General features: G+C 40.3%; 3 protein-coding genes across 8 annotated transcripts in view; 1 reads left to right on the top strand and 2 right to left on the bottom strand.

Moving 5' to 3' along the window:
• Positions 1-25828, top strand: part of Mob2 (MOB kinase activator 2) — a 146987-nt gene that overhangs the window by 40874 nt on the left and 80285 nt on the right. For all 3 annotated transcript variants that reach the window (XM_076892587.1, XM_076892588.1, XM_076892584.1), the window contains exons 2-5: positions 10255-10509; positions 11646-11770; positions 12160-12387; positions 12784-12990. In XM_076892587.1, coding sequence (XP_076748702.1) covers positions 10255-10509; positions 11646-11770; positions 12160-12387; positions 12784-12857 — 682 coding nt within the window. In that variant the 3' untranslated portion in view covers positions 12858-12990. Of the gene's footprint in view, positions 1-10254; positions 10510-11645; positions 11771-12159; positions 12388-12783; positions 12991-25828 lie in introns of those variants that run through there.
• On the bottom strand, positions 14173-16704 carry LOC143422145 (uncharacterized). Of its 3 annotated transcripts, XM_076892592.1 has the most exons (7): positions 16649-16683; positions 16418-16563; positions 16177-16339; positions 16075-16109; positions 15822-15949; positions 15593-15744; positions 14173-14846 (listed from the first exon to the last, which is right to left on the bottom strand). In XM_076892592.1, the coding sequence occupies exons 6-7, from the start codon at positions 15736-15738 to the stop codon at positions 14420-14422; spliced, it is 573 nt and encodes a 190-aa protein (XP_076748707.1). In that variant the 5' UTR covers positions 15739-15744; positions 15822-15949; positions 16075-16109; positions 16177-16339; positions 16418-16563; positions 16649-16683; the 3' UTR covers positions 14173-14419. The 3 variants fall into 3 exon arrangements, with proteins under 3 accessions (XP_076748707.1, XP_076748705.1, XP_076748706.1); XM_076892590.1 differs by having other exon boundaries at positions 16418-16704; XM_076892591.1 differs by having other exon boundaries at positions 14712-14846; positions 15589-15744; positions 16418-16704.
• On the bottom strand, positions 20748-25580 carry Hip14 (palmitoyltransferase Hip14). 2 transcript variants are annotated; one of them, XM_076892557.1, is made up of 10 exons: positions 25384-25580; positions 24183-24429; positions 23866-24065; positions 23570-23779; positions 23194-23488; positions 22927-23127; positions 22430-22591; positions 22197-22353; positions 21631-21875; positions 20748-21525 (listed from the first exon to the last, which is right to left on the bottom strand). In XM_076892557.1, exons 2-10 carry the CDS (start codon positions 24318-24320, stop codon positions 21289-21291), a joined length of 1845 nt encoding a protein of 614 aa, XP_076748672.1. In that variant the 5' UTR covers positions 24321-24429; positions 25384-25580; the 3' UTR covers positions 20748-21288. The 2 variants fall into 2 exon arrangements, with proteins under 2 accessions (XP_076748672.1, XP_076748673.1); XM_076892558.1 differs by having other exon boundaries at positions 23194-23473.

The raw sequence follows: 25828 nt of genomic DNA, 5'->3' as shown, positions 1-25828 counted from the left end.
AGGATAGTCAAGCGAGCGCGTACGCTAACAGAATCTTTAAATTCAATTTTCTTGACCGGTAAGCTGGTTATAAGAAAATTCCTTTCTTTTCTCGGTTTCTTTTTTCATGCGAATTCATCTTTCGCCAGGTCGCACCATCTGCCTTGCCACGTTCTGCGTATATGTACATGTTACGCATATTTATGTATATTTGTACTTACGTTGTACGTGTACACACGTGCACTTGTACGGAAGTGTCTTCGACGTAGAGGACGCTGGCTTGATGCGGAGTAGAAATTCGATGGCTTAGGGGATGACGTTGGGAGTATCTTTAAATTACTCGGATACGAAGCAAAATGTGCGGTATGGTTCGAGGTTGCAAATCATTTTCTATCGCTCATCGATGGAAAACTGTTCACCGTGACGTAAAACAGTTTGCCATTCGATTCGTGTTGTTCGAGTGGGATAATCGATCTACGAAATTTATGATCTTCTATCGAGACTCTTGTAGTTAAATTTGAAACGGCACTCCTTCGTTTCGAATCTGACAAAAATACGGACACTTTTGAATCGCGATTGAAAGTCGAAGACTGCAAGAGTAATTCGCAGCACGAAGAATCGAGAAAGAACTGCTTCCCAAATAGCTGAGCGATCTGGGTCATTGACGGACGTTTCCTTCTTTAACTTACTGTCAGACGCTACTTGGCAGATTTTAAAAGATGTACGAAGATATTTTCGCGTCTCACAGATCGCGTTTCTTATCCAAAGACAAGCCAGTGTCCCTCGTTTTGGAGACATGCTTGCCTATGCATGGTATAAGATTAAAACTGTTACAGGATCAACGCCTCGAGAACCGTAGAAAAGAAAATAATCTCTTTCTCATACAACGTAACTAAAATTTCTATAGTTCTCGAGACGTTGCCTCCGTAACATCTTTCAATTTGATACTCTGCATAAAAAGGGTGAAGAGGAAACGAAGATACAACCGGAATCAGGATAATTCTCGGACCGAATCTTCGAGAATGACTCCACTTCCGGGTGTACCACGGTTTCCCGCCCGTCTTGTTATATTTCTCTCTGTGTATGGCCGGCTGGAGATCGTTCGTTATGTTTTTTTGCATGGCATAGTACGTATCCCTCTGATTGCGCACCGAGGATCGAGAATTACTCATTGTTTTACCGCTTTGCTGGTCTAGGCTAGGTATCTCCACGTTCGTCGATGGGTGGCGCTATTTCGCAATCTAATCCGAATCGAATTTTCTGCCGATGCCCCGCTCAAAGGGATCGGTTGGCTGTTCGACGCGGAAAAAAAAGAAATTCGTGCCAGAGAAAGATCATATCGATCGCGTGCGGTGAAAAATTGCTGAAATAAATTGTCAGGGAGGGGCGAAAGGAGCGTGGATGTACGATCGCGAAATTGGATACCGTTCTGGTTGCGCGATGTTAAAATTGGAAAAGTTAGGCGTGTTCCACGGTCGATGGACGCACGCGGCGCTGTCGGTCATCAGTTTCGGATCACGTGTCGTGTTAACAGTGTACCAAACTCGATCGCGAGTATACGATTTCCCCGTCGAGTTTTTAACAGCTGGTAATTAATTGCAGTTAATTTTTTCCAACTTTTTTCCTTCGCTTTTTACTGATAAACACCGATGAACAACCGTGAAATATAACCGTTCGTGGACGATATCTGTTAGCCCGCAGGAGACTTAAGAAACTCTGCGATACATCGTTCGCCGATCTAGAACGCGTCTGGTTTTTCAGGCTCGCATAAACGCGATGCTTGAAGCCTGCCTGTAGATCGACAAGAACAGGGTGAATCAGAAAGCATTCAGGTAATGGGTAACGGCGATTGAACCGGAATAGAGGCCGCGCAAAAGGATAAGATCCAACCGATGGAATTATTAAGGCGAAATCGCACGAAATCGGTTCTTTTTTTTAATATCAACTTTCCTATTCCTCGACGTTTCCGCTGGTAGCCAGTTTGATCGACAGGAATCGAGCGGGATCGTTAGCAGAATTCTTAAGTGAAGAAGATCCGATTAATTATGCATAGATAGAGTAGAGATCAGGGTTGTGATGGAGGTTGGAGATTGGGATGCTCGAGGCCAGTGGAAGTCTTATTTTAAAGCCTCTGTGTCACGTGGGCTATTGTTACCAGTGATTTATGACAGTCGAACAGACGTGCACGTATATTTCTAGTCGTTACTCATGCAACATAGGCGTATAAGAACGCGGAGGCTCGAAGAATTTAGGGTATCACTTTCTTCCGCAGTTAAAACAGTCTGAAACGAGCGTTCGCGCGCTATTCGAAGTGCCTTCGAAATCTTCGTGTATCTTTTACGACGCGAGTTCGAAGGGAAAAGCCATTCGACGGAATTTTTTGGAGAAATCGAGAAATTGGCCTCGAGTTATCGGGATCTTCGACGTCGATCGTAGTTTCTAGCGGCGACTGGATGTTTTGCGATGTTCCTCTGCGATGCGTCTGGTCAAAACTGGCGATCACGAAAAGGGGATGCACGAGAAGCGAAGGGAGGCGCACGGAATCGAATCGAGAGCCAGTTTTCCCCAAAGCGAGCGCAGCTTATTTCCAATGGCATGAGCTTAGTATAAAGGAAAGGAACCGACGCTTTGTCGAGCGTAGACGTGCCTGAATTTTGTGGCTACCTGATTATACTGCATGCGAATAGAGCGTTTTAGCGGCAGGCTGGAAGCTGATTACACGCGGCTCCTCGTTAGACCCCGAGTAGAGAAGATCGAACGCAACTCCTCTTCAATGAGATACACCTCGTGACCTTGTTTCCTTTTAGTTTTTCGCCGTTTCCATATTATTTCGCATCGAACCACGCGGCTTCGTAATTTCCTTAATTAACGGTGGAAAGTAAATAAAGAGGAACGCCAAGTTTTTCCCCTTTCCTAACTTCTGTCGTACATTTACGAATAATTACAAATTTCATCGAGCACCTAAATATATGCGTTACGCAATGACGCTCGTCAAGAGCTGCTCGTTAAGTATTCCGAACGCGCAGCTGATTCGTAGTCCGCGATGGTGTATCGGCTGGAATTATTCAACTCACACTTGGCACCACTGAATTTCTTATGGCGCGCTGTGTGTACACGTAGTTCGAGCTCGTTTCGAATTTTTCCGAAAAACCTTTCATCGAAATCGACAGCTTCGTTACCGAGCCGTCCCTCGAGGGCCCGCAACGCTTTCCATGGGACGTAACGATCTCTAATAGAAGCGTCTGGTCGGTTGCTTCGAAAAATCGCGAGACAAAATATTTACTTTGCGAGGATCCTCGCGAGACCTCTTCGCGAGACGACGTCGATATCGAAATTTCCATTCGGACACGGAGCTTCCATTAATTCCATTGGTCGTAAGAGTTGGCCGTGAAAAAGCGCGCGCTATCGGCGCCGCTCGAAATCGTTGGAGAATGTAACGGGAATAAAGGGACTGTAATCAATTAACTGTCGTCCGAGAGGAAGCTTCATTTGTCCTTGGGAACGGACGGAGGAACGGGGCGAGAAAATGTCCGACGGAGGACTCCGTGATAGATTAAAAGCGAGCAGAACGGAATTGTTCGTCGAGACCGTCGTGCTCCCCGGACAAATCCAATAATTCGTTAATCTGATTAGCGAATCCGTGCCGGTCGATTAAAGGCGCAATGTTCTGAGCGCGATGTGATTAGCGCAATCGTTGCCCGCGTTTACAGCGTGGAACGCGGATCATCCGCGTGGTACCCGCGATCCTTGCCGCTTGTTTCGTCATTTTTCAACCCTCTCGTCGTTTTCGAGCTCGTCGATGCTCTGTCGTTTCGATTCTGATACTTCTACGGTGGTTCGTGTATCGTTTTCGCAACTTTGAAATTCTCGTCTGTTCTTGGACAAAGTTTTCAGTGATGAATAAACGTGGAACAGAAGACGGTGCTGCTTCGTGTAGTATTTATTAATGTGTCGCATGAATTTTAATTCATTACCGGGAGAAGGAACTATTAGGGATAATTAAGGAAACGTGGTTCTTGTTACTGTAATTACCATAGTCGGAATTAAAAGTTTGGGGAGTTTAGGCTCGTTTCCCTTATTACAGACGCTATTAAAAATGGCCTTCGCGGTCTTGTCAAGCGCCTTAACGTTTATTACTGGCTATAAACGGGAATAGAATTTCAGTGTTTTTTTCCAGTTCTTCGTACTTCCGATGTAAATTACGTTTTACCGTGGTTGCAGTTCAGTTTCGTTCCATCGCTCTGCTACATCGCATGTTCTTTTTAATACGCGATCAGCGAATCAGTTGGAATTTCGTGACATAATCCGACGCGCGACCATTTTAAACGATCGACGCGAGAGAAACCAGCACGTTTTGAATGAAAACGAAAAGTGACACGATGGACGAAACACCTTTGCGCGCACTCGAACGCGGAAGCCATTTTACCAGTTACCAGTACCGGTAAAAGCAAAATTGTGATTAAATATCTCGTTTACTCACTGTCGCAAAGCCCAGGGTCATTAACCTACGTTTTAAATCGTGCTTTAAATTTGAACATTTTCCACGGTACCTCGCGTTCCTTGTAACGGACAGCTTCGCTGTAATGGTGGTGGAGGTCATGAATTCTAATTAAAATATAACATCGTTTGCCTTCAAAGAGTAAACTCGCATCGCGTCGTACCGTTAACAAATGAAAAAGTCGTGGATCGTAATTAAAAATATACCGTGCAATATTCTCGCGTCCTCCCGTTAACAATCTGGTAAAGAAACGCTGTTAAATAATTACGCCCGCTTTAGCAAGGATATTTAACACGCAATTTATGAGAAACGACTTCGAGCTACGCGAAAGGTTCGGTACTCGTTAGTAATTTTCAGAGACAATCTGATGTCTCATTTAGTTCGCAATGTATTTTCGCGTTTTTAACGTACACACGGAGAGATAAATGAAAACGAATCATTAATATCGCAAGAAAATGCAAAATTATGGGGTACGTCCCTACGAGTATACGTACTTAAACTTTTGGTCGGTAATGTAGGCGGTGTCTGTCGAGTTCCACGGTATCAGGGAATCTAAACTCGAGTTTACAGCAACTGCCAGCTCCAATGCTCTCAGAATCAAAATTCCAGACCAGTACCGGTCGACGTAAAACGATTCCGTCTATAATAATCCATTATCATTGGGTACGCGAGCTAGATCAGGCCGCGTGTCTCGTTTTTCGGCTCCCAAAAGCGGCACGAAACTCGCCGCGTTGGAAACTTGCTAATTACGAGAGAGATCCCAGCGGACGGGAGAAGTGGCGATACACTCGCGGCTGCCTCTTCTCGTCGAGTATGCCATAGAAACATTTCGAAACAGGCCCGCTCGGCTTCCGCGATTGCCGGAAAAGCCGTGTTCAAGTTCGCCTTCCGCCGCTCCACTTTGCACTTATTTAGTCCACTCTCGAGCGGAGACATTTTTCCACAGCTTGCGGACATAATTCCTTGCGAGAACACCCCTCCTCGCACCACGGGGAATCGATATTCCCAGAGTTAATCAATATCTCTTAACGCAATTAAGAATTCAATGCTTAACACAAGGACTGCGATGTAATACCATTATCCAACTCCTCTCGAATTCTCATCTGTACACAATGATACTTTATATAAATTGCAGCAGTGCAATACTGCATAAATATTCATTTTGCTGGTCTTTTTCCACTCGATACGTGCTCTCGTTACTCGTGACTGGCAAGGAGGGAACCGACGCGACTGCGGTAGCTTTATAGAAACATATCGCCGGGAGTATTAGCGATACCCAGGCTAATGAGCTTGAACACGTTCCAAAATTCACGTCGACGGGGGCGACGGTGTAACGAGGGGTTTATACGTCGAGGAAAGTCGCGGCACGACGAGGGGGTGCCTTTGAACCGGAGTGCATTTAAAGCAACGTAATATTGTCCTTCATCCCGGGAATGAAATTGCTTTTTCGTGTTGCACGTGGATCGCCTGTAATTTATTTCTCATCGAACCACCGCAATATGTTATCCCGACGCAACGAGTATCGTATTGATCGCGCAATTTTTATTGTCATTTTAATAACGGCAGAGACGAACGCGGGATTTTTGCCGGGCCAGTGAAAACAGATTCGATTAACCACCCACCATATTCGTCGGCTGGGAATTTCATTAATTAATTACCACGTCTCGCTTTTCTTCTTAATGTACCGTGATCCAATATTCATCTCGAAACTTTCTACCGCCTCGTTCGTTCGTAATCCTGTTTGTCTACCATCGATTGGAGCCAGTCTTACGTTAACGTTTTTACTCGTATTGTTCTTGCAATATCGAAACACGTGCACTTGAATAATATAAAGATTGATCGACGAGTACTTAATTGTGAGTTAAACATCCGTTTGAGAATCGATATAGTAAATATTGGGGGGGGTTAAACAATACGCGGTGGTGTGCATTAACTAAGGTAAATTTCAATGCGGCTCGCCGCGGTAATTCAGTCGGTGTCGAGGTTATGGAAATCAAAAGAGATTATCCGCGGGATAGTTTGCGGCGCACTTCCGTTTGGCCTTTCTCGCCGCACAATGTACGCTCAAAATATATAATTACGCGGACGAAAAGCGCGTTAATGAAAAGCCATTCTTCCCCTGAGACCTCGCCAGATCTGTTCCTCTGTATCGTCTCACCATTCTTCTCCGAGTAACCGAAAAACAAGGGAACGGGGTTGATTGCACGGCCTCCACTTTAATCACGCGCCTATTGATCGGTAAATTCGATATCTACATTAACTACCTTTACGCGTTTTATTGTTTTCTTGTTTATTCGTTAACTTATTGTCCTTAGTCTATTTGTTTGTCCGTCGTATGGAGTACGTGTACACAGAAAACTGCCAGGTCATTATTTATTATCGTGTTTACCGTTTAATTTGCGTCGACGACGAATAAACGACGAAATCACTGCCAATTCACGAGTGACCGAGAACACGGGAATGCATCGATTTATTTTCCTTCATTCATCCCCGTACTTGTTCGACACAATCGTAGAATCGTCCTCGAATGACGAGTCGCGCAGTATTACTCGTTAATACCGATTGTTCCGTTGCTCGCATAAATCACTCGTTTGATAACGAATCAATGGATCGTACGGAACGGGCTGACGGTGAATAACGTCGCGCGCCAGCTCAGTAATTAGTCGTCACTTACACCGAAATCAATGGAATGTAATTTCAGACGCAGTCTATAATGAACGATGCGACACGCGAAATAACGCAGCGCGAACGGATACGAAAACAGCCGTCGCGACTCGTTTATCGATACTCTTCTGAACCCGACTCTCTTCACCTTCCATCTCCTCCACTCTTCTGTCGAAATGAAAACGTTCCTCCCATTAATCACTCTTAAGAAATGAAAAAAGGGAGACGAAGGTCTCTCGAAGATAAAAATCACGGAAGGTGTCCGATCGTCAACACCATCGCGACAAATTCCTCTTGCGCGCTGAAATAACGCCGCGAGCGGAAACGCGCGCTGATTCGAACAGTTTTCACCGGATAACAGGCGGTACCAGGTTCGTCAGCGGTGTGCCGTCGGTAATTAGCCGGATACGTGACCGCAGACTCGATCGAGAAGTTTCGCGCGGCTCTCGGCAAACACAAACAGAACGTGACCTTCGCGGCAATGAGAGTCCTCGTTATTGAGGCAGGCCAGGGCTAACCCTGAGCCGAGATCAACGCCGTGGAAGATGTTTGCGCGTTTAACGCTTGCGGTGGACTGCAATCGAGCACGGTCTGCACCACCTACCGAGATGGACGATGGGCTCGTGTTACACGCGGACGTAATGCTCGCTGGCGCTACCGTAATTTCTGTTACAACCTCGAGACTTAACGCGTTTCTGCGACGGGGGACGTAAAACGCGGGAGCTGGCGCCAGGCGAAATTGCGGGAAACGAGTAAACACGTTGCGTCGTATAGGTTCGCTCTGCGTAGATTGTGGAAGCTCTGCAGCCATGTTACTCGTTCGAAATTGCTGGAGGACTTGATATTACATGTTCGCTTACATCCCCGCTTCGATTGCACAATTACGCGTTAAACTAACGGCTGATACAAAAACTGGATTACGTGAACTAAAACTGCGGATAGAGATGAAACAGTAGATTTATCAAATTAACCAAATCTTAAGTAGTTTGTGGTAATCGCTTAAAGTAAGGTGTCTGTAAGTAGTTAAGGCTTGACGATGGAGAGCTAACATTCTGTATGGAAAATGGGTTCAATGCTTTTAAAATTTGTACCGTAGTAACATGTAGTACTTGCATTTGGCCTTAATGACTTTGGTAACTCCTGAGTCCAAATTGTAGAACGTTTGCGTCGTTCCCGGTATCGTTCAGTACGGTCACGGGTTGAATTAGGGGAATTGCTTTTGCCCTAATAAAATTCAGAATAACGTAGCTCTAACGCGAAAGTAGATTTCCTTTTATTTCAATTATCGAGTTTTCAGCTAGTGAATGAAATTTCTACTCAGCGATATTGTTCCCATTTGTAGGCAAAATTCAACGGTTTACGATTATAGGATCGTGCGTACTTGCACTTAAAAATTTGTAGCACGTGCCGGCCATACCATTTCCCATACCGTCGGGCGTTGATCAAATGAAATTCGTAATTCGATCAATTTACTTGCTATCCTTGCTGTACTATCGCGTTTCTTTTCGTTTCGCTATATTTGTGTATATTTGGTAAATTTTAGAGTACAGTATTGTAGATATTGCTGTGTCCTTAGAAAAGTTTCAAGGCAATCATCCATCTCTAATCCTTGTATTGTACGTAAAGTAAGTGTAAAATATTGCACAATAAAGCTACTTTAAAACCATCAAATGACAGAGTTAAATCCTATCATCAAATTACTTTGCATACACACGTTTCGTGTACACCTTTAAGACTGAAACGTACGGATCAACTTGGTTGTACAATGCGCGCGATTCAACCAAATTGAACCGTGTGAATTAAGTGCCACTCAACCAAATTGTTCAACTTAATTTAACATTGAAAAACATTGACACAGTTTCAATTCCATTGCTTCAAGGTGGTTCAATTTGCCACGTTGTTCGATCGAATTGAATCGCGTATATTCGCCATCGTCCAGTGGAAGGTTGTTACAATTAGCGATCAATTCTCAGTCGTCGATTATACGCCACAATTACAGTACCCATAGTAACTCTAATATCGATCAATTAGGAGTTAAATTCAACCGAGTAAATCCATCAGAATAACACGGATGGTTTCCAAAATATCGATCCATCATTGCCATCTCCAATTGTCCATGCCCGCAATGGAAACACGAAAACGTAGTCAACCCCCAACGTCCATCAGAGCAGCCGATAGTACATAAATCTGCTCTTGAACAAAAAAAAAAAAAAAAAAAGAAAAATCGACCGATAATCGATAAACCTGGCGTAAAGAGCGCAATCTCTATCTCTGTACGTGCCTGCCCACAAAAACCACTCCAAGTACCACGCGCGGCTCGTCGATCGCTCGAAAGCGATCCTCAGCCATCGCCTTTTCCCCTCTCGAGTATTTCTCCCGTTTCTAGCCGCTCTCGATTTCCCGATCGCTGCGTCGATAACGCGCGCCCAAAACACAGATCGAAGACGCCATTTGTAACGAGCCGTCGAACTCGCGAGGCTCCTTTTCTCCTCCTCCTCCTCCTCCTCGACGTTCCTTATTTTTCCTCCTGGGACGCTCGAGAGGCTCGTGAAACGCGTTTTCACCTGGTTCCTTTCGTGCTCGAAACGTCTCTATCGCGCGATGCACGACTTCCACACCCCTCGAGCAGTTGACGCGTTGCAGAGGGTGGGCAACAGGAATATCGGCGGTCTGCCATGGGAAATTTCGCTGTTTGGTTTCTCCGTATGAGTTTCCGTGTTCGGTGGATTGGTTCTAGCTGGTTCCCTGAAATTGTTGGTTGTTTCGAATTCAGGGTAGCGTTCGTCTCGAGCAACCCGAGGACGGACGCGCGCTACGTACGTCCGTGGATCTCGAAAGTTTTACTTTGCATCGAACAACTATTACCTTATCCTTGGATGATTAATGGTTACAAACAAAACTTGTGTTGGCGAGTAAATAGAGAAATTGGTATTCATCGAGTAATGGGCTCCGCGAACGGCGTGGTTCTATATGAATTTCCTAGATCGATCGCGACACACGAGTCCCATCCCACGCTGGGCAATAATTTGCTTTATTGCTTGGGCAAGTGGTAGCAGGTTACGCTTCGCCGTGGCGAAGGGAAAACTAAACGAGCGATTTCACGCTGTTCGTAGAAAAGCCCGACGAAAGGAGAAGGATGCGGGAACTACAGAGGATCCGAAATTGTACCTCGAGGAGGCGACCCTCGAAAGGCAGCTGCCAGAGCTGGACCTGAGGATGCTGGTCGATCTACCGCCTGGCTTGGACTACAACGAGTGGCTGGCCTCTCACACCCTCGCACTATTCGATCACATCAACCTCGTTTACGGAACGATATCCGAGTTCTGCACGATGACGGGCTGTCCCGACATGACTGGTCCTGGCTTAAGGTAGATGTCGCATGAAACATTCTACGGGCTCGACGTTCTTCAGAATATTCAAAGGTTATCCAATTTTAGAAATCAAACCGACGGCCACTGCAGTACGTCGCGTTCAGCTTTTTTTTTTTTCTTTCGTTCGTCTCGATAAATCGCGCGCGAGATACGAGATTCGAGCGTTCGTCGCTTGCCAGGTTCGAGCTGGTAAAAATCAGCAAGCAAGGTAAAAAAAATGCAGTTGAAGCGAGCGGTGAAGCAGAGTGTACGCGGAGAAAAATGTCGAGAGACGAAGTGACAGAGTAGTTAAACGGTATGCCAGCGGGATAAGTACCTCTTAATAGCCTTGTGCGGTCATTTAATTTCGGACGTGCTATAGCAAATGGATGAACGTATAGGGTGGACCAGTAAAGTGAGCACAAGCGAAATTGTGTTAACGAAACAGATTCGCGTCATAAATTCACCTTGAATAGCCCGCTTTGCGGTGTTATAGCTTTTTAAAGTGCTCTAGGAAGTTATCACTTGTTTCGTGGCATTTTACCAATTAATGCTCTGCAAATTTCTAGTGACCCAGTATACATTTTATGTATCGTATTTCATCCAGATAATTTCTGTAGTCGCTCTGTGTGTAGTCACTATTAAACGCTTCCACCGTATGAGTAAAGTAACTATAATTATACATTGGAGTTTTTTCGAACAACAATAGCTCTTGGTTATCTGCCAAAACGTTCGAACGCCTATCATTTTGAGCTTTTTTAATACCCCAAAAAATATGTACGATATCTGTACGATCCACCACGAGATAATCGTTAACGTTATCTTCGACTTTTCTCGTTTTATTAAAAATATAAAATGTTCTAGTAATTACAGTACGTGTTCTCCAACAAATGGTTTCACGCTGGCCGCCATATTGGTATCCTATGGCCGACGCTGTGAACGTTAATTAATATTTATAACGCGCGCTCCCTGACAATTTTTTTTGTACCAATCCGATGATTGATGACGGAGATAGAACTCCTCTCTGGTCGCGAATAAAATACAGAAATGCGTAAGAGGAATTTCCATGTTAGCATCTTCGAACGATTGTTGTATCTCCTTCATCCGTTTACTTGTGTCGCGTAGGCGAGTAATTAATTTTCTTATCGTTTCAGAACTTATTTGTGGTTCGATGAAAAGGGGAAGAAAACGAGAGTGGCAGCGCCACAATATATAGATTATGTTATGACTTTTACACAACGCACCGTTAGTGACGAAACTATATTTCCTACGAAATATGGTAAGTTGCCCGTTTTACCTTGGCTCGACGGTGATTGTAGTTATCGCGGTGTTGAGTAGCCACTTACGGTTACAGTCGCGTTCAGCGATTCTTTGTTATCTTGCATTCCGTTTTTGCGCACCGGTTTTTAACCAGCGTAAAATAATTTAACGCTCTCAACTACGCTTACCATACTGTACGCGATAGCTTGCTCAAGTTACGCTCGTGTTACACTGCGAGTAGTCTAACGTTACGCGCGTTAATTACTTCCAAAAATGAATATATATTGTAATATCGTACATTTGAACGGTGGACACGAGTCAAGAGCGATAGGAACACACGTCGTACGCCTAACGGCAACAACATCGAGTCATAATCGTATTAATTAGTCGATTTCCTGATTGTTTCAGCAAATGAATTTCCTAGCTCGTTCGAATCGATAGTGCGTAAGATCCTGCGGCTACTGTACCATGTGGTGGCACACATTTACCACTGCCACTTCAGAGAGGTAGCACTCTTGGGGTTGCACGCTCACCTCAATTGTGTATTTGCCCACCTCACGCTCCTTAATCAACGCTTCAACCTTATTGATCCGAAGGAAACGGAGATCTTAGGAGACTTAGAGGCTGCCCTCTTGGGTAAGCTTTACCTGCGGTGATCGATACATATTATGTAACACTTGGGACGGTTATACTATCGTAATAGGATTACCGCTAAATTTTAACCAGGAAATATTAACGATACGAGCGACACGACGGCATAGTGGATTTTGTGTACCACGTTACGTAAAATTGCTGACACACAAATTTGTTCTCCTTAACTGAAATGTCCTCCACCTAACAGTCTCTTTACTTTTCAGCGTATTCTCACGTATGAAAATAATATGTTTCGTATGTTTTAGATTTTGTTGAGCAAGATTAGAACGTGTCCTCTAGTTTACTCTGTAGGATCGTGGACAGTGTCCACTTTACTTGTTGCTTTTATTAATCTTCATTAAGATGTATATTCTTCTGACGATGATTCTGTAATTGCAGGTGACTCGACATCATCATCAGCGCCTTCTTCACAAACCTTAGCCATCCAGGAGACTCCGACCACAGCCACCTAGATCGCGATGCACAGCAAGCAAGAGGTTGCAGTTCCTGAGACTAGGTGACGATAGGCGTTCGTTTTCTTTTCATCTCCTTCTTTTTCTTTTTCCCTCTCTACAGCTCTTTCTCTCTTATTCTTCCTATATTCTCGTCTCGCATTTCCCCGCTCTCACCCCCTTTCTCCTCGCTCTCTCTCTCTCTTTCTCTCTTTCTTTCTCTCTTTTCCGATTTGTTTTTCTAAATAGAATACGCGAACGACAGAGTTTAAGGATTTAAACGACTACATACGCAGGTGGAGCGTAATGCGCAATTCTGTAAAAACCAAGTAGTACCTGTACATAGCGAAGTGTGAAACAACTACATGATGTAATTAGGTTCCTCCGTTTGTTGTTTGTGAGATTGTACATAATTTATTAAAAACAGTAAGATATACGAAAGAGAAGAAGGATGGATTATTGATTATTATTGACGAAAGTTAGTTGCTAATAAGAGGATAATTTGTTCTGTAAAAACAAAACAAGACAAAACGAAAAAAAAACAACAAAACAAGTGGAAAAAAAAGAAACAAAAACAGAAAATAACAAAATGAATGAAACTGATAATAATATTGTAAAGTTAAAGTAAATACCAAATATATACCTGGTGTTAAGGCATGTGTTATATTCGTTGAAAACTCGAACGGCTGCTAACCGAGCCGTTCCCGAATCTTCTTCAGTTCACGTCACTGTATCCTGGGGACATTGCCTCCTTACGGGCCCGGTGATCATTTATCGTCGTTTAAGGAAGGACAAAGGATGAAACGTGCGTTTTGCTTGGCAAGATATGTACCGATTCGTTCGCACAAATTACACTTTACACTAATCTTAAGTTTCCTCAGAAATTCTTGATGAAACAGTTCGGTCAGTTCGCTTCAACCCTTTCAGGTCGGTTCGTTTATATCTCAGAATCCAGACGAAGTCAATCATCTAGATGTAGTGGATCGTCCCCTCTTTTATGTTTCAGAATCTTAAATAATTAAGGAATCAGTATAGGGTACGAGGTAAAAATTGAAATAGTTTCAGAGTAGCTAATCTGAAGTAACTTTTGTCGATATGAAAGGGATAATAAAAGGGTATTCGCTTGAACGCGCATAAAAATTGAGGAGAAGGCTTCAAAAATGAGTACCGAATTAAATGTGCTAACGTGTGGCTACTTCAGAAATTCTTTGTTACTCTAATCCGATATAATTCTAGCAGAGATGATAGAGAGGGATATATAGAACCTGTATACATGATTTAAAAACAATCGCCTCGTTAGTTTCTGATCAGTCCTATCGAATCAGTTTGGAATACTCTGATCGTAAAGCATCGATAGCCCATTTCGCTATCTATCCACTTAACTACAAGGTTGCGCTTACGAACAAACTAAATCGCTTAGATTCGATTCGAGCGAATGCCCCCTCCATAAGTCCACATGGTGCTATTTTTTTACAATTCACGATAGAGCATAAAGTATGAGTTTTTTGTACTTACATTACCTTAACGAAGCGTATCCCTTTGTTCGTTACACGGAATCGATTCATTCTTAAACACGATACTCGTCAAGTGCAAGCAACAGAGGGAGCAGCGCCCTGTTTCACATCGACGATCCGTATCGCCGCGCACAAATGAGCGATCTCACGTAGAAAGAGGCCGATCGCCCCCGCGATCGGCTCGCAAAGATCCTTAAAAGACGTAGCGATGTTGTACAACAGTATCAGCACCGGCTGTATCAACGCGTTGAACACGATCGACAATAGGGCTTTTATAAAGTAGTCCGCCAGCAATTGCAGAATGCCCACTGTCAGCGGTCTGACTATACTGTAGAGTAAAAACCGAACTAATTGTAGTATAAACGCTGTGACGAAGGCGGTGCCGATGTGAACGGTCCCGAATATTTCGGCCCAGAAACGAGTCGCTGCCTGATCGGTTCTCTCGGCGCACTTCTCCGTTACCAATATCGGCGGTGAATCGGTCGTTCGATAGTATCTGTGAAAATATTTAAATATCTCTTATGTTAACGAGCATACGAGTCCAGTTATCGTTATTGAAGTGTTTCAGGTGCAGCGAGTATGTATTCTTTTCGGACGATTGCATCAATGTTTTGTAGGCATCGCAGTTAGGTTTTCCGTAGAAGTAAGAAACCCGGTGATTCTACTTGCCAACAAGCTTTTTTAATAGTAAATGATACCGATTATACTGTAACGTGTGGTAGAGCGAGAGTTAAAATAAAATCTGCTCGCACACTGTGGCTCGTGGTCGATTCAACTAAACAGCTGTTTTGATTATCGATGAAATCGACTGGAATGCTTGTAAAACGTTGGAACAATTCTTCGAAAGGGGCACGAATCGCACCAGAAAATTTCAATAATGATAAGAACTTTACGATGTCGGACCGCGAAGGCCTCGAATCCCATATGAACGTATGATTGTAAAATAACTAACGTGATTTTAAAAGGCTACTTATTTCGGAGTTTCTTGAGAGTAGTGTAGAAACGTATTAGCTTTGTTTTTTGTGATTTTTTTTGTTATATTTTTGATAATACCGTTTGATTAGAATATAAGAAGTTTAAGTTTAATTATGATCGTTTAAAAATTAAGAGCTTGTGATTTCCTTTTTTTGTTGTTATACGTAATAAGAAGTTGTTGAAAGATTGTGTAAGAGCAAGAGAAATGCCTGCATAATAAAAAGCTATGAATAATAAAAATAATTCTATTTAAGTGGTTGTACCTACGCAGAGTTCCCATGGTCGAAGTAATAGATGTCGATTTTCTCAGCCGTTTCTTTTCTTTTCTCGTCCGTGTTGCACGTTCTAGCTGGACTTTTTAACCGTTCGCGTTTCTTTTTATTTGGTATCCCCTCTGATATCTCGCAGCACATGAAAGGCTGAGCAAAAGTACACTGTCATTTGTATAATGATTGAAACGAATATGTGAATTCATAACTATTGTATTATACCGTACCTCGGCGTAATGAGGACACTTCTGCGGCTTTAATTTCACTTCGTACGTTTTATCTTTTCGTCCTGCGTATCCTCTCCTCGGCCACTTCCATTTGAAGGGGCACCAACGCGGTCGTGGATACGATCTATCTAAGAAATCGTATTTTTTAACGAAATCGAGAGGAATCCAGGTTTATTAAGCACGAAATAAAGAATAAAAATGATAGATGGTGATCGTAGTTAACAATATATTTTAGAAACCAAAGTATAATTACCATTTCTGTACTTGACAGGTAATGTACAGGCATTGCTAGAAAATAAACGAACAGTTAATCGATGAGTGTGTTTGCGTGGAATGAAAGTTACTTGCTACTTACACCTCGCGAGCATGGCACAAACATGGCGCTGCAGATTGCTTCGTGGAACTTTGCTCCTTGGGCGGACTTTTCTTATGCGATTCTTCTACTGTACCGGAAATCCCACACTGATCCGTAACAGGTCCGCGACGAGTATGTATTTCTCGACATTTGCAGTCCTTGTCTTAATAAATATAACATATTTGCGTCCTCGATGCGTTAGCTATTCTTCGATGTAATTGCGAATGCCTAGTTTACCTACAATTTAACTGCTGGCAGATATTATCCTCCCTGGTCGCAGGATCACGAACAGGCTCGTTGACATTGGCATTGGTCACGCAACAAACGTCCGACTGCAAAGACGTTATGTTAGAAGCTTCTGTCGTATCGGTATATGAACAATCATCTCTGGAAACCATGGTAAACACATTTCATTAAAGAACAAATTATGCATGTACATAAACGAAACTTGAAATTGAACGTAACACGAAACTGGAACAAAATTAAACTGTCGATTGACAGCAACGAGAACAGTTGGCTGTGTTCATATGTTTAGAAAGGTTTTATCGATCGAAACGGAATACAAATAATAGAACGATAATAAATAACGAACGAATATCACTTATATCTTCCTCTTTATTTATCTTATAACACATAGTAATTTTGCGATCGGTTACCAAAAATTCTTACACCTTCCGTATCTCAATTCTGCTAAACTCTTTATTCGTTCTTGAAACGTCGTTCGAAGTAAAAGACTGTTATTTACATGAATTCAATTGGAAGTAGAGTGTCGTAATTAGCCTAATATGATTCGGTACAGTGGTAGCTGTAAACTCATCTACGCGTCGCTGCGCTTGAATCTCGTAATTCCTTCAATTCTTAACAAGTCGCGAAAAAATTTCTTTACAATTATATTCACTCGTTTCTTTACGAAGAAGAACTTCAACTAGAATCTAAGACGTTCAAACCCACGACACGGCTTATAAACAGCTGTTCATTCTCGAATCTTGATCCGCGCTTAACTCATTCTATCAACTCCCTCGTACTCCTCGAGAAGCCAAATAATTTCTTTCTTAACTTATAAATTAATCGTAAAAAACTCGTCTGTCTTTGTTATGTATGTGTTTGTCATTTGTATGTTTCTCAAAATGTTGTATAATTACGTAGTTTAAATATTTCTCTTTTTATTTTTCGTTGATAACGCGGTCCTCCGACTACGGGATCGTTTTAGTTTTAGTTTAAGTTTTTTTTTTAGACAAAATTGTTCTTACTATACACAAATCGGGTGCGTCTAATCGCTCACACGAGGTAAACATAGTCTGAATATCATATTTTATCTTAATATCAATTGGACTAGAATGGAAATATACGTTAGATACTTAAGACGTGTACCAGCCATACGAGAAAAATCAAATCCTTCATTAAACGCACTCATCCCGCAAGTAGTTAGTAGTCTGTTACAAATTAATTACATTTATAACTTACATTTGTATTTATAATATTTATACACGTGTTTTCCTTTTACGATTATTCTGACGCGGAGTATTCATTCCGTAATAACATCCATCCGCGCGATCGAATCCATACACAGGATGTTCCACGAGCAAATCGATGAATCCAGCATTTAGTAAATCTGAACTGAAATATATAATACAAAGTATCAATTTATTTTAAATGCAAACGACGTTATTTCCAATGCAAACAATATCTTTGCATAACATATATATAAGAATTTTTACTTGGAGTAACATTTTGAACACACTGGTAAAGTATATCGACTTGCTGATGAAACATCCTGCATATTAATTCTATATATGTACGTCTAAACGTTCTGTACAAGTACTCCTTAACATTCTGTACAAGCAAGTCAAAGTTGGAAACTTGCCCTCAATTAACAACTGGTTGGACAAATACGTACTGAACGTCAATTTTGCTCTGTATATGCGTACATAAAAAAAAGGTTTCTGAAAGAAGTTATCAAGAAATCGGAATGAAAATCAGTTGAGCTATATATACACCATGAAATCGAATGATCTGTACATGAAACGCAAGCTGCCACAGAAGTTCAAACAATCCAGTAACGATGAAATTACATATAATACAATTGATGGAAAAATACAATTGGTGTGTTCGGTTGTTTACCGAAAAGATGATAATACTTAATTAACATGAAAACGAATGAAAACCATATAGTAATGCAAATGTTCATTACATCACTCTCTGTACACAATCAACACAGCACATATTTCATTTGCACAATAATATTTGAAGAAATGACTCATCTTTTACATATTTTAAAAATCAGAAAACAATATTTTTTTTGCTGCTAATACAACAATAATATGTTATGTAATATTCGAGTGATGCAATAAATATTTTCAGCACTGTATAATGTGATTTATGTCTGATTGCTAGAACTACTTGAAACTTATTCAAACCTATACGCATAAACAGGGTTTTGAACTTAAAAAGTATGTTTAAACTCTTTTGATCGATCCTCAGAGTATTTCCTATCAATTTGTGTAGGATAATACAATAGACATTTATATATAGGCACCTATCGGAAATGTAATCTTAAAAAAAAAAAAAAAAAATATATGCGCTCTTCATAATTCGAGTATGCGATATCTAGTAGTTAACAATTGATTTAATACAGAATCATTGACAATAACGTTCTTAATACTTTTAAAATTAAATTTAATTCTGTCCTGTTAAAGATGCACTTAATCGTAGAATGTTCGTTTACCTGCGTTCATTGTGTATACGACACAACTTTCGCAGTGTTAGTTTAATAATTATGTTTTACAATGTTATAAAGTGGAATTGACATAGTGCTTGCAACTTTAACAGTACAGTCCAATTTTTATTTAAGTGTCAACGATGTTGGCGGACTCGAATTAGAAGTGAACATATATTTTTAAAAGGAATCGGAAAGATCTATCTTACCAATATTAAATTTTCCAACTTTGTAAATATTACGTTAGAATTTTAAAATATAACTTGTAGTCTAAGACGTAACTTCTCACAAAAACGTTTAATAATAACGTTTTTTCTTTTCCCTTTCAACAAAATATCATTACTACTACTAGTGAACGAACATACGATTGGAAATATGTTTCAATATCTTTTTTATAATTTTTCAAAAAGGAGTTACATATAATTGGAAAATTTATCATTGGCAGCAGAAATCTTCCCCCATCTGCCCTTAACCATACGCTAACATTAAAAAACAAAAAGTCTCGCAATTGCTCATTGAAGTACATATTTGGAATGTGAAATAACATCCCACAATTACTTTCTATTCGTCACCTATCGTCACACATGTAATTGTCGTACAAAAATGTATCAGACTCTTCTTTTATTTTCCTTCTCTTTTTCCCTATTTCATGTTTTCAATTCTCTGAATTACTGAGTATAATTAATAAGATAAATCTTTGAAATTTTATGATATTATTAAAGACTGACATCCATTAAAACATCGTGTAAACAATTTTATATATATATATACTATACTTATACTGTAAATATTTTATATTGCTATCATCAAAACGTTTTTCTCACGTAATACAATAATAGATTGAATATACAACAGGCAACTTTAATCAAATTTTATAAAGTTATAGCATAAAAGTTGTGTACATATGTGTAAGTGGATGTTTTTCGAAGGATACAAGCATGGCACTTAAGTCAGGTAAACTTATACTTGTAAGTACGAAAAAACGGATTTAAATTGCCAACAGTAATATGCAATGTAACTTTACAATCGTATTGCGCAACGTTTGATTACTGTTTCCTCTCGAGTTTAATTGATTCCCCAATTTTTGGACATCCATACGCCATACTCTTCATTAGTAACATCCCTCGCAGTTCTTTTGATAATGTCAATATCAATTTCAGAAACTATGTTTCTTCGTTTACGTATTTAGAATCTTTTTCGATTAAATTTTGCAACATTAGCAGAAAATGTGACGACATTGCTGTACATCTTGCGAATCACCTTCTTAAATTTAACAGTTTAACATTAGTAAGATAAACCGTTTCACCCCTCCCTTAAAAACTATAAAGTACAAATAATTATAATAAATAATCGTCGATAAAAATACATTATACAATGAACTCGTAGAGCTGACTGTCATGGCTTTTTATAAAGATAATACGACCTTCCGGATACAATTAAAATTGTACTTTTCCTTCGTAAATTATTCATAAATAAAAACGGTTACGCGTTTGTTAGGATACAGAGTGTCTAAAATAAAGCAAGAAAAGAAAAAAAAAAAAAAAGAAAAAACTTGCACTCGAATGTTAACGTATCGACGTTTAATGATTACGTTACGATAACATGTAAAGTATAGTTATTTACAATACAATACAGAGTAGGCTATTTTTTGTTAATTGTATTAACCTTCAGATTATGTTCGTGACATCGGCTTTTACAATCAATAATGCTGATGCAACGTTAAAAAATTGGATGCATCTCGAAATAGAATTCCATTATACAACATTTTATTATCGTAGCATGAAGACAGTAAAAGTAGAGCATTATCTTTTTTTTTTACCAATAGTTAAATAAAATGAAAATTATGATTTTTTTTTCAAATTGACAGCAGTATATTTGAAATTCGCAGAATTGGCATGTAAAATTATTTTGTCGTCACTACATCAATCGAAGGTTAACGTCCTATTTGCATCGAATAAATCGTAGCAACAAATATACAAAGAATAAAAAAAGAAAAAAAATAAAGAATCTTATCCCGCGATTCGTAATAAAAATAGAGTCAAAGTACTTGTGCAGCTTGTTCATCTGTGTGATACCCGAGAAAATAGAATACACAAAACATGAGATATGCATACTTACGTCGTAGAACAGTCTTTTACGAATAGACGAATGTTAAAATTTGTATTTCACTGTGACTGTGGGTAAGAAATTACATGTACGTATGCAATTTAAATTTGTGTAATGCAAAATCACTACCTCTCTTAAAAAGTCACTCCCTCGAATTTCGTAGTAACTCTCTTTGGTAGCCCAGAAGTGTGCTTCAGGCGTAAAATGATATGACACACTGAGTTTATAGCTTCTCGACGGCTAAATTACATTATCCTCCATGACAGTTCTCCGACTCGTGAAGAAAAACCCTAAATATATTGAAAGTTGTCCTTTGTAGCAAGTAGAGGCAACTTCTCGATGCTTTGTTTATGATCGAAGCTGTGCAACCAGTCTGAGCTGGGTTTCGCTTTTACTCCGCAGAAGCTTAAGTTGCAAAAATCTGCGGCATTTTGAAGAGCACCTCGATGGAAGGGATTCCCTTGTTTGAAATGCGCATACCGTCCGGCATTCATACGCTCATTTGTCGTCATTCCAAGAACCATTATCTAAACAATTAATATCGCAAAGAAATATATATTGTTTCTCAGGATAACGGGTTGTCTATACAGTTTGAACAAAATGCGGGCATATAGAAAAGAAATCGAACAAACCTGATAACACTGACACGCCAACAACGTGCCAACCCAAAAGAAATGTAGAAATGTGTTTGCTGCAACCCACATTACCCAAGCATCACACGTAGCAGCAGCGACTAAATAATTGTCTGCGCTATGGCCGTTTGTTAAATTTGACCAGCATTCAAATTGCCAATATTGTACACTAGCAGATAAAACAACGATACAGAGACCTAACAGCGATGCTAGAAATCCCAGAAAGTACTTGTGGTTATGGGCACCTATTTTTGAAAAAGGAAAAAAATATTAAAAATTTCAAATACACTTATGCCAATTCAGTTTCCAATTGAATCGAGAAGATCCGAAACAGCTTAAGCCACTTTTACCTAGCATTTCAAAAAACAAAGTAGAACTACAAAATTATATAAAATTTGTACAAAGGGAATGTCTTGGAGCATATTAGAACTCTAACAAACTGTACGCGATTTCTACACTTACTTACTTACCTTGCTTCTGATCTCACCGATTCAATTAGGGTAGTCACGCATATATATAAATAACAAAACTATGTCTTAAGAAATTCTGGCTGGTTAATGACTCACCAATGCAATTATTGACCCAAGGACAGTGATGATCGAACCGCGCGACGCATCGGTCACATGTAGAACAATGTTTAGATCTCATGGGTCTTCTAACTAAGCAACTGCTGCAAAACGATTGCGGCTCAAAACCACCGGATTCAGCTAACTCTATAATCGTCTGAAAGTGACAAAATTAATGAATAGAATCTATTGAACACAACAAATTCATAATCGTATAGTACAAAAATTTTTACATTTAATTTATCCTCGTGTGTAGCTGTGATTACACCTGGATCACCTCGCCAGGATTGTAAGAAACATATCCAGAGTGGAACAGATCCACCCACCAGTAGTAACCAGAGATACCACGCGGCATGTATGCCTAACCAAAATATCCATGTTACGTATATCCACATCTATAACAGATAATGATAACAAGTATTAACATTATGAACAGTTTGAATATTATCTTTAAACAAAGCCAGAGTGATCAGTAATTAATAAATACTATCGAAAATTGATATCAGTTTTGAACCTTTCATTATATTTCGTTTGTACTGTGTGTAGTATATGTTATCTAAAATAGTGATAAGACACTTACTGCTACATCAGTTACATATATAGAAGTTGACATATCTGATATAATACACAATAAATGTAATGAAGTTCGTTACTTGATCTTAGAAGATTACACGAAATTAGCTATATATTTCGCGATAATTTATGTTAATACATTTCTTTGAATACTTACCTTTGTAGCCAAATAAATCGACATTGGTACAATGTGGAACAATCGTTCATCAAAGACAAAATGATTAGCTAAATATAGTGCTATATAAAGAGTGACAAAGGCACCTAATTTCACTAGATAATCCAATCCACTTTGCAGAATTAATCCAATCAGGTAGAAAACTATAAACGGTGTGCTGACCATGCAATACCAGCGCATTCTCTGGAAGAATAATTAAAAAAATGTAAAAGAACGAAATTTTATTAAGTAAAATCAAAGGACGCATACCTTATCCCTACACCATGTTCTCGTCCTGCCCTGTTTCTCTCTAATTTCTTGACTGATTTTAGGTCCCAACCAGGCAGCACCAATGTGACGGCCTAACAAAGTCATTGGTGTTTCGTCCCGAACGTTGGGCACATCCAAAGATGCGCCATGATGGACTAACGTCGATATAGCTGTACTATTTTCAGCTATAATAGCCCAATGCAAAGCAGTATTACCATGTAAATTATCCGCGAGTGAATGAGACGCTCCTAATGTCAATAATAAGCGTGTCGGATCTAAACTGTAAAAGATGAAGCTTCAAAGTAACCAATATAATACAATTGTGAATCAACTTTTTCAATGAGCAAATGATTTTCTTTTTCTCTTATATATTTACCTATTAACTTTATAGGCACTCCACATGAGGGGTGTCATAGCACTTCTATCCGGCATATTTGGATTTACTCCTTTCGCGACTAGATAAGCAACAATAGAAGTGTGACTGAACTGTGCCGCTAAATGAATACATGAGAATCCTTCTGAATCTCTGAGAGTTGGATCCGCTCCTGCTCTCATTAATATCACAACTGTAGACAAATGGCCCTGTCTGGAAACACATAATATTTATTTAATTTACTTACTTACTACATTCTATAAAATAAATTTAAATTGTACATATAATTTGAAATTAACCTTGTAGCCCAATGTAGTGGCGTGGAAGCAAGCTCACCACCGATTGCATCGACAACAGCTCCCTTTGCAATTAGATATTTTACAATGTCTTTCCTATTGTTTATTGCTGCCCAATGCAACAGTGTTACAGTTTCTGAGTCTGGTTGATTCACATCGGCACCAGCCTCGACTAATTCGGTTACACGATCCAGAGCCCCATACTATACCAAGAGTAAACATTGTAAATATATATAAAGGCCTGCTAGACTTTTCATGCAGTCCACTTTACTTAATTAATGTCGCACAGTAAAAGAAAGATTATCCAAAGTCTAAATTACCTGAGTTGCTCGAACAATATCGAACGAGCTACAATCTTGAGCCGGTGGTCTAGCAGGCTCTTGATGATGACTACTTGGATCGTCCGGTTCCCCACTGCCTTCGCTTTGGCAGGCAGTTTGAATTTTTAGAGCATACATATTGAACTTATTAATATTCACTGAAGAATCCGGTCATATATACAATAAAGACTTGGCTGTTAGTGTCCGAAACTAATTTTTCAAATTTGCTGTATGTCGTACACTGTAACTGAAACAATAACAATAGAATAATATCATTACTTTCTTGCTACTGATACCGTTAACGTTAAGAGATTGTAAACATGTAACTGAACATTATCTTTTTGTTCGGTAGTGAATTGTTTCAGTATCATTCTAATTGAGATCACCTGTGTCAGCGTAGTGCTAACGTTAAATTAAATTTCCACATCTAATGATACAAATACACGTATTAAAACTATAAATATTGTTAAATTCGCACAGAAGTTTAACAATTCTCACTTACATAGACTCTATAATGATTCAAGAAAGAAAACTATCCAGCACAGCTTATGTCAAGATTGACAAGAAAATTTCAAGATTACGACACGGCCTACCGGTTCGCTGTCGCGTGACCACACATCGAATTACGAGCACTTCGGCATGCGACATTATCAATTAAAATCTTGACGAATCGAACTCGACCAATTAAGTTCCAACCGATCGTATACACGGAAAGCAATACGTTAAAGAGCTTGTCGACATTATTCCACAATGGATTCTCGTCGTTCGAATTAATATCGTTCAATTCGAGCGGCTACAATCAATCGTCGTTTGTATTCGCCGTGTGCACCGCGTTGTAAATACAGTGTATACCGCGGTGTATATCGAGCATATTGACAATCGATTTGGTATTCGAGTCAGGGACTAAACGATAAAACGTCGCAGTGCACGAGAATCCCTTTAATCTGCCAGAAACTTTCGAATCACGTTATTCCCTACAATGGGAATCCCGTTCTCGTTTCTCGTACGCGAGCACGATCGTCGAACGCGATCCCTTTTACCAGCCACGGTGAAAGGAACAAATCCCTCGCCGAATATCAACCTGCCAGAGACAATTCCACGATAAGATTACTTTATTCCGCGAGTAGTCGGAATTATCTTTCGATTGTAAATAGATGCGTGAACGAAAAATTCAGCGATATCGCGGTCGCCAGTATCTCACCTCTTAAGCAACGAGAGCGCCGATATCTTCGCATAGTACACGGCATGCTACCCCCAAATACGTAGCAAGGGGTTAGATTTAGAGGGCAAACAGTGAGCGGGGGTGGGGCACCGGCACATCGCGTAGAATCCAGACAAGGGTTCACCTCTCTCTTCGAACCATAGAGAGAACACCCTGCAGCGATTCCTTGTCGTTCCTTTTTTTTTTCCTTGCGATCCAGGTCAACCGGTGTCCTTATATTCTCTCTCTTTTTCTCTCTCTCTCTCGCCTCCTCTTATTTGTCGCACGATCTCATCGCCGATCGGACGTATTCGGTCCGCGAGCCGATTTCTTGATCACGCACCCGCGTACCGCGCACCGATACACGATATCTCGTTCGCGTCACATGGACATTATGCTTCCTCAAGTTTTGCGGCGAGCCTCTTATTGACCAAACGGCTTCGCA

Source organism: Xylocopa sonorina, chromosome 3 (assembly GCF_050948175.1).
Source record: "Xylocopa sonorina isolate GNS202 chromosome 3, iyXylSono1_principal, whole genome shotgun sequence".
NCBI lineage: Eukaryota > Metazoa > Arthropoda > Insecta > Hymenoptera > Apidae > Xylocopa > Xylocopa sonorina.
This window is presented reverse-complemented; position numbering and strand designations above follow the sequence as displayed.

Excerpts from the sequence above, each read along its gene's own strand:
- LOC143422145 (XM_076892590.1), bottom strand. The coding sequence starts at position 16,574 with ATGGTTTCCAGAGATGATTGTTCATATACCGATACGACAGAAGCTTCT. Across the intron at positions 15,950-16,074 it reads ACCTGTCAAGTACAGAAATG|ATAGATCGTATCCACGACCG; the intron begins GTAATTATACTT and ends ACGATTTCTTAG. Across the intron at positions 15,745-15,821 it reads AGTGTCCTCATTACGCCGAG|CCTTTCATGTGCTGCGAGAT; the intron begins GTACGGTATAAT and ends ACTTTTGCTCAG.
- Hip14 (XM_076892557.1), bottom strand. The coding sequence starts at position 24,320 with ATGTATGCTCTAAAAATTCAAACTGCCTGCCAAAGCGAAGGCAGTGGG. Across the intron at positions 22,354-22,429 it reads CACACGAGGATAAATTAAAT|ACGATTATAGAGTTAGCTGA; the intron begins GTAAAAATTTTT and ends TGTCACTTTCAG. Across the intron at positions 21,526-21,630 it reads TGGCGTGTCAGTGTTATCAG|ATAATGGTTCTTGGAATGAC; the intron begins GTTTGTTCGATT and ends TTAATTGTTTAG.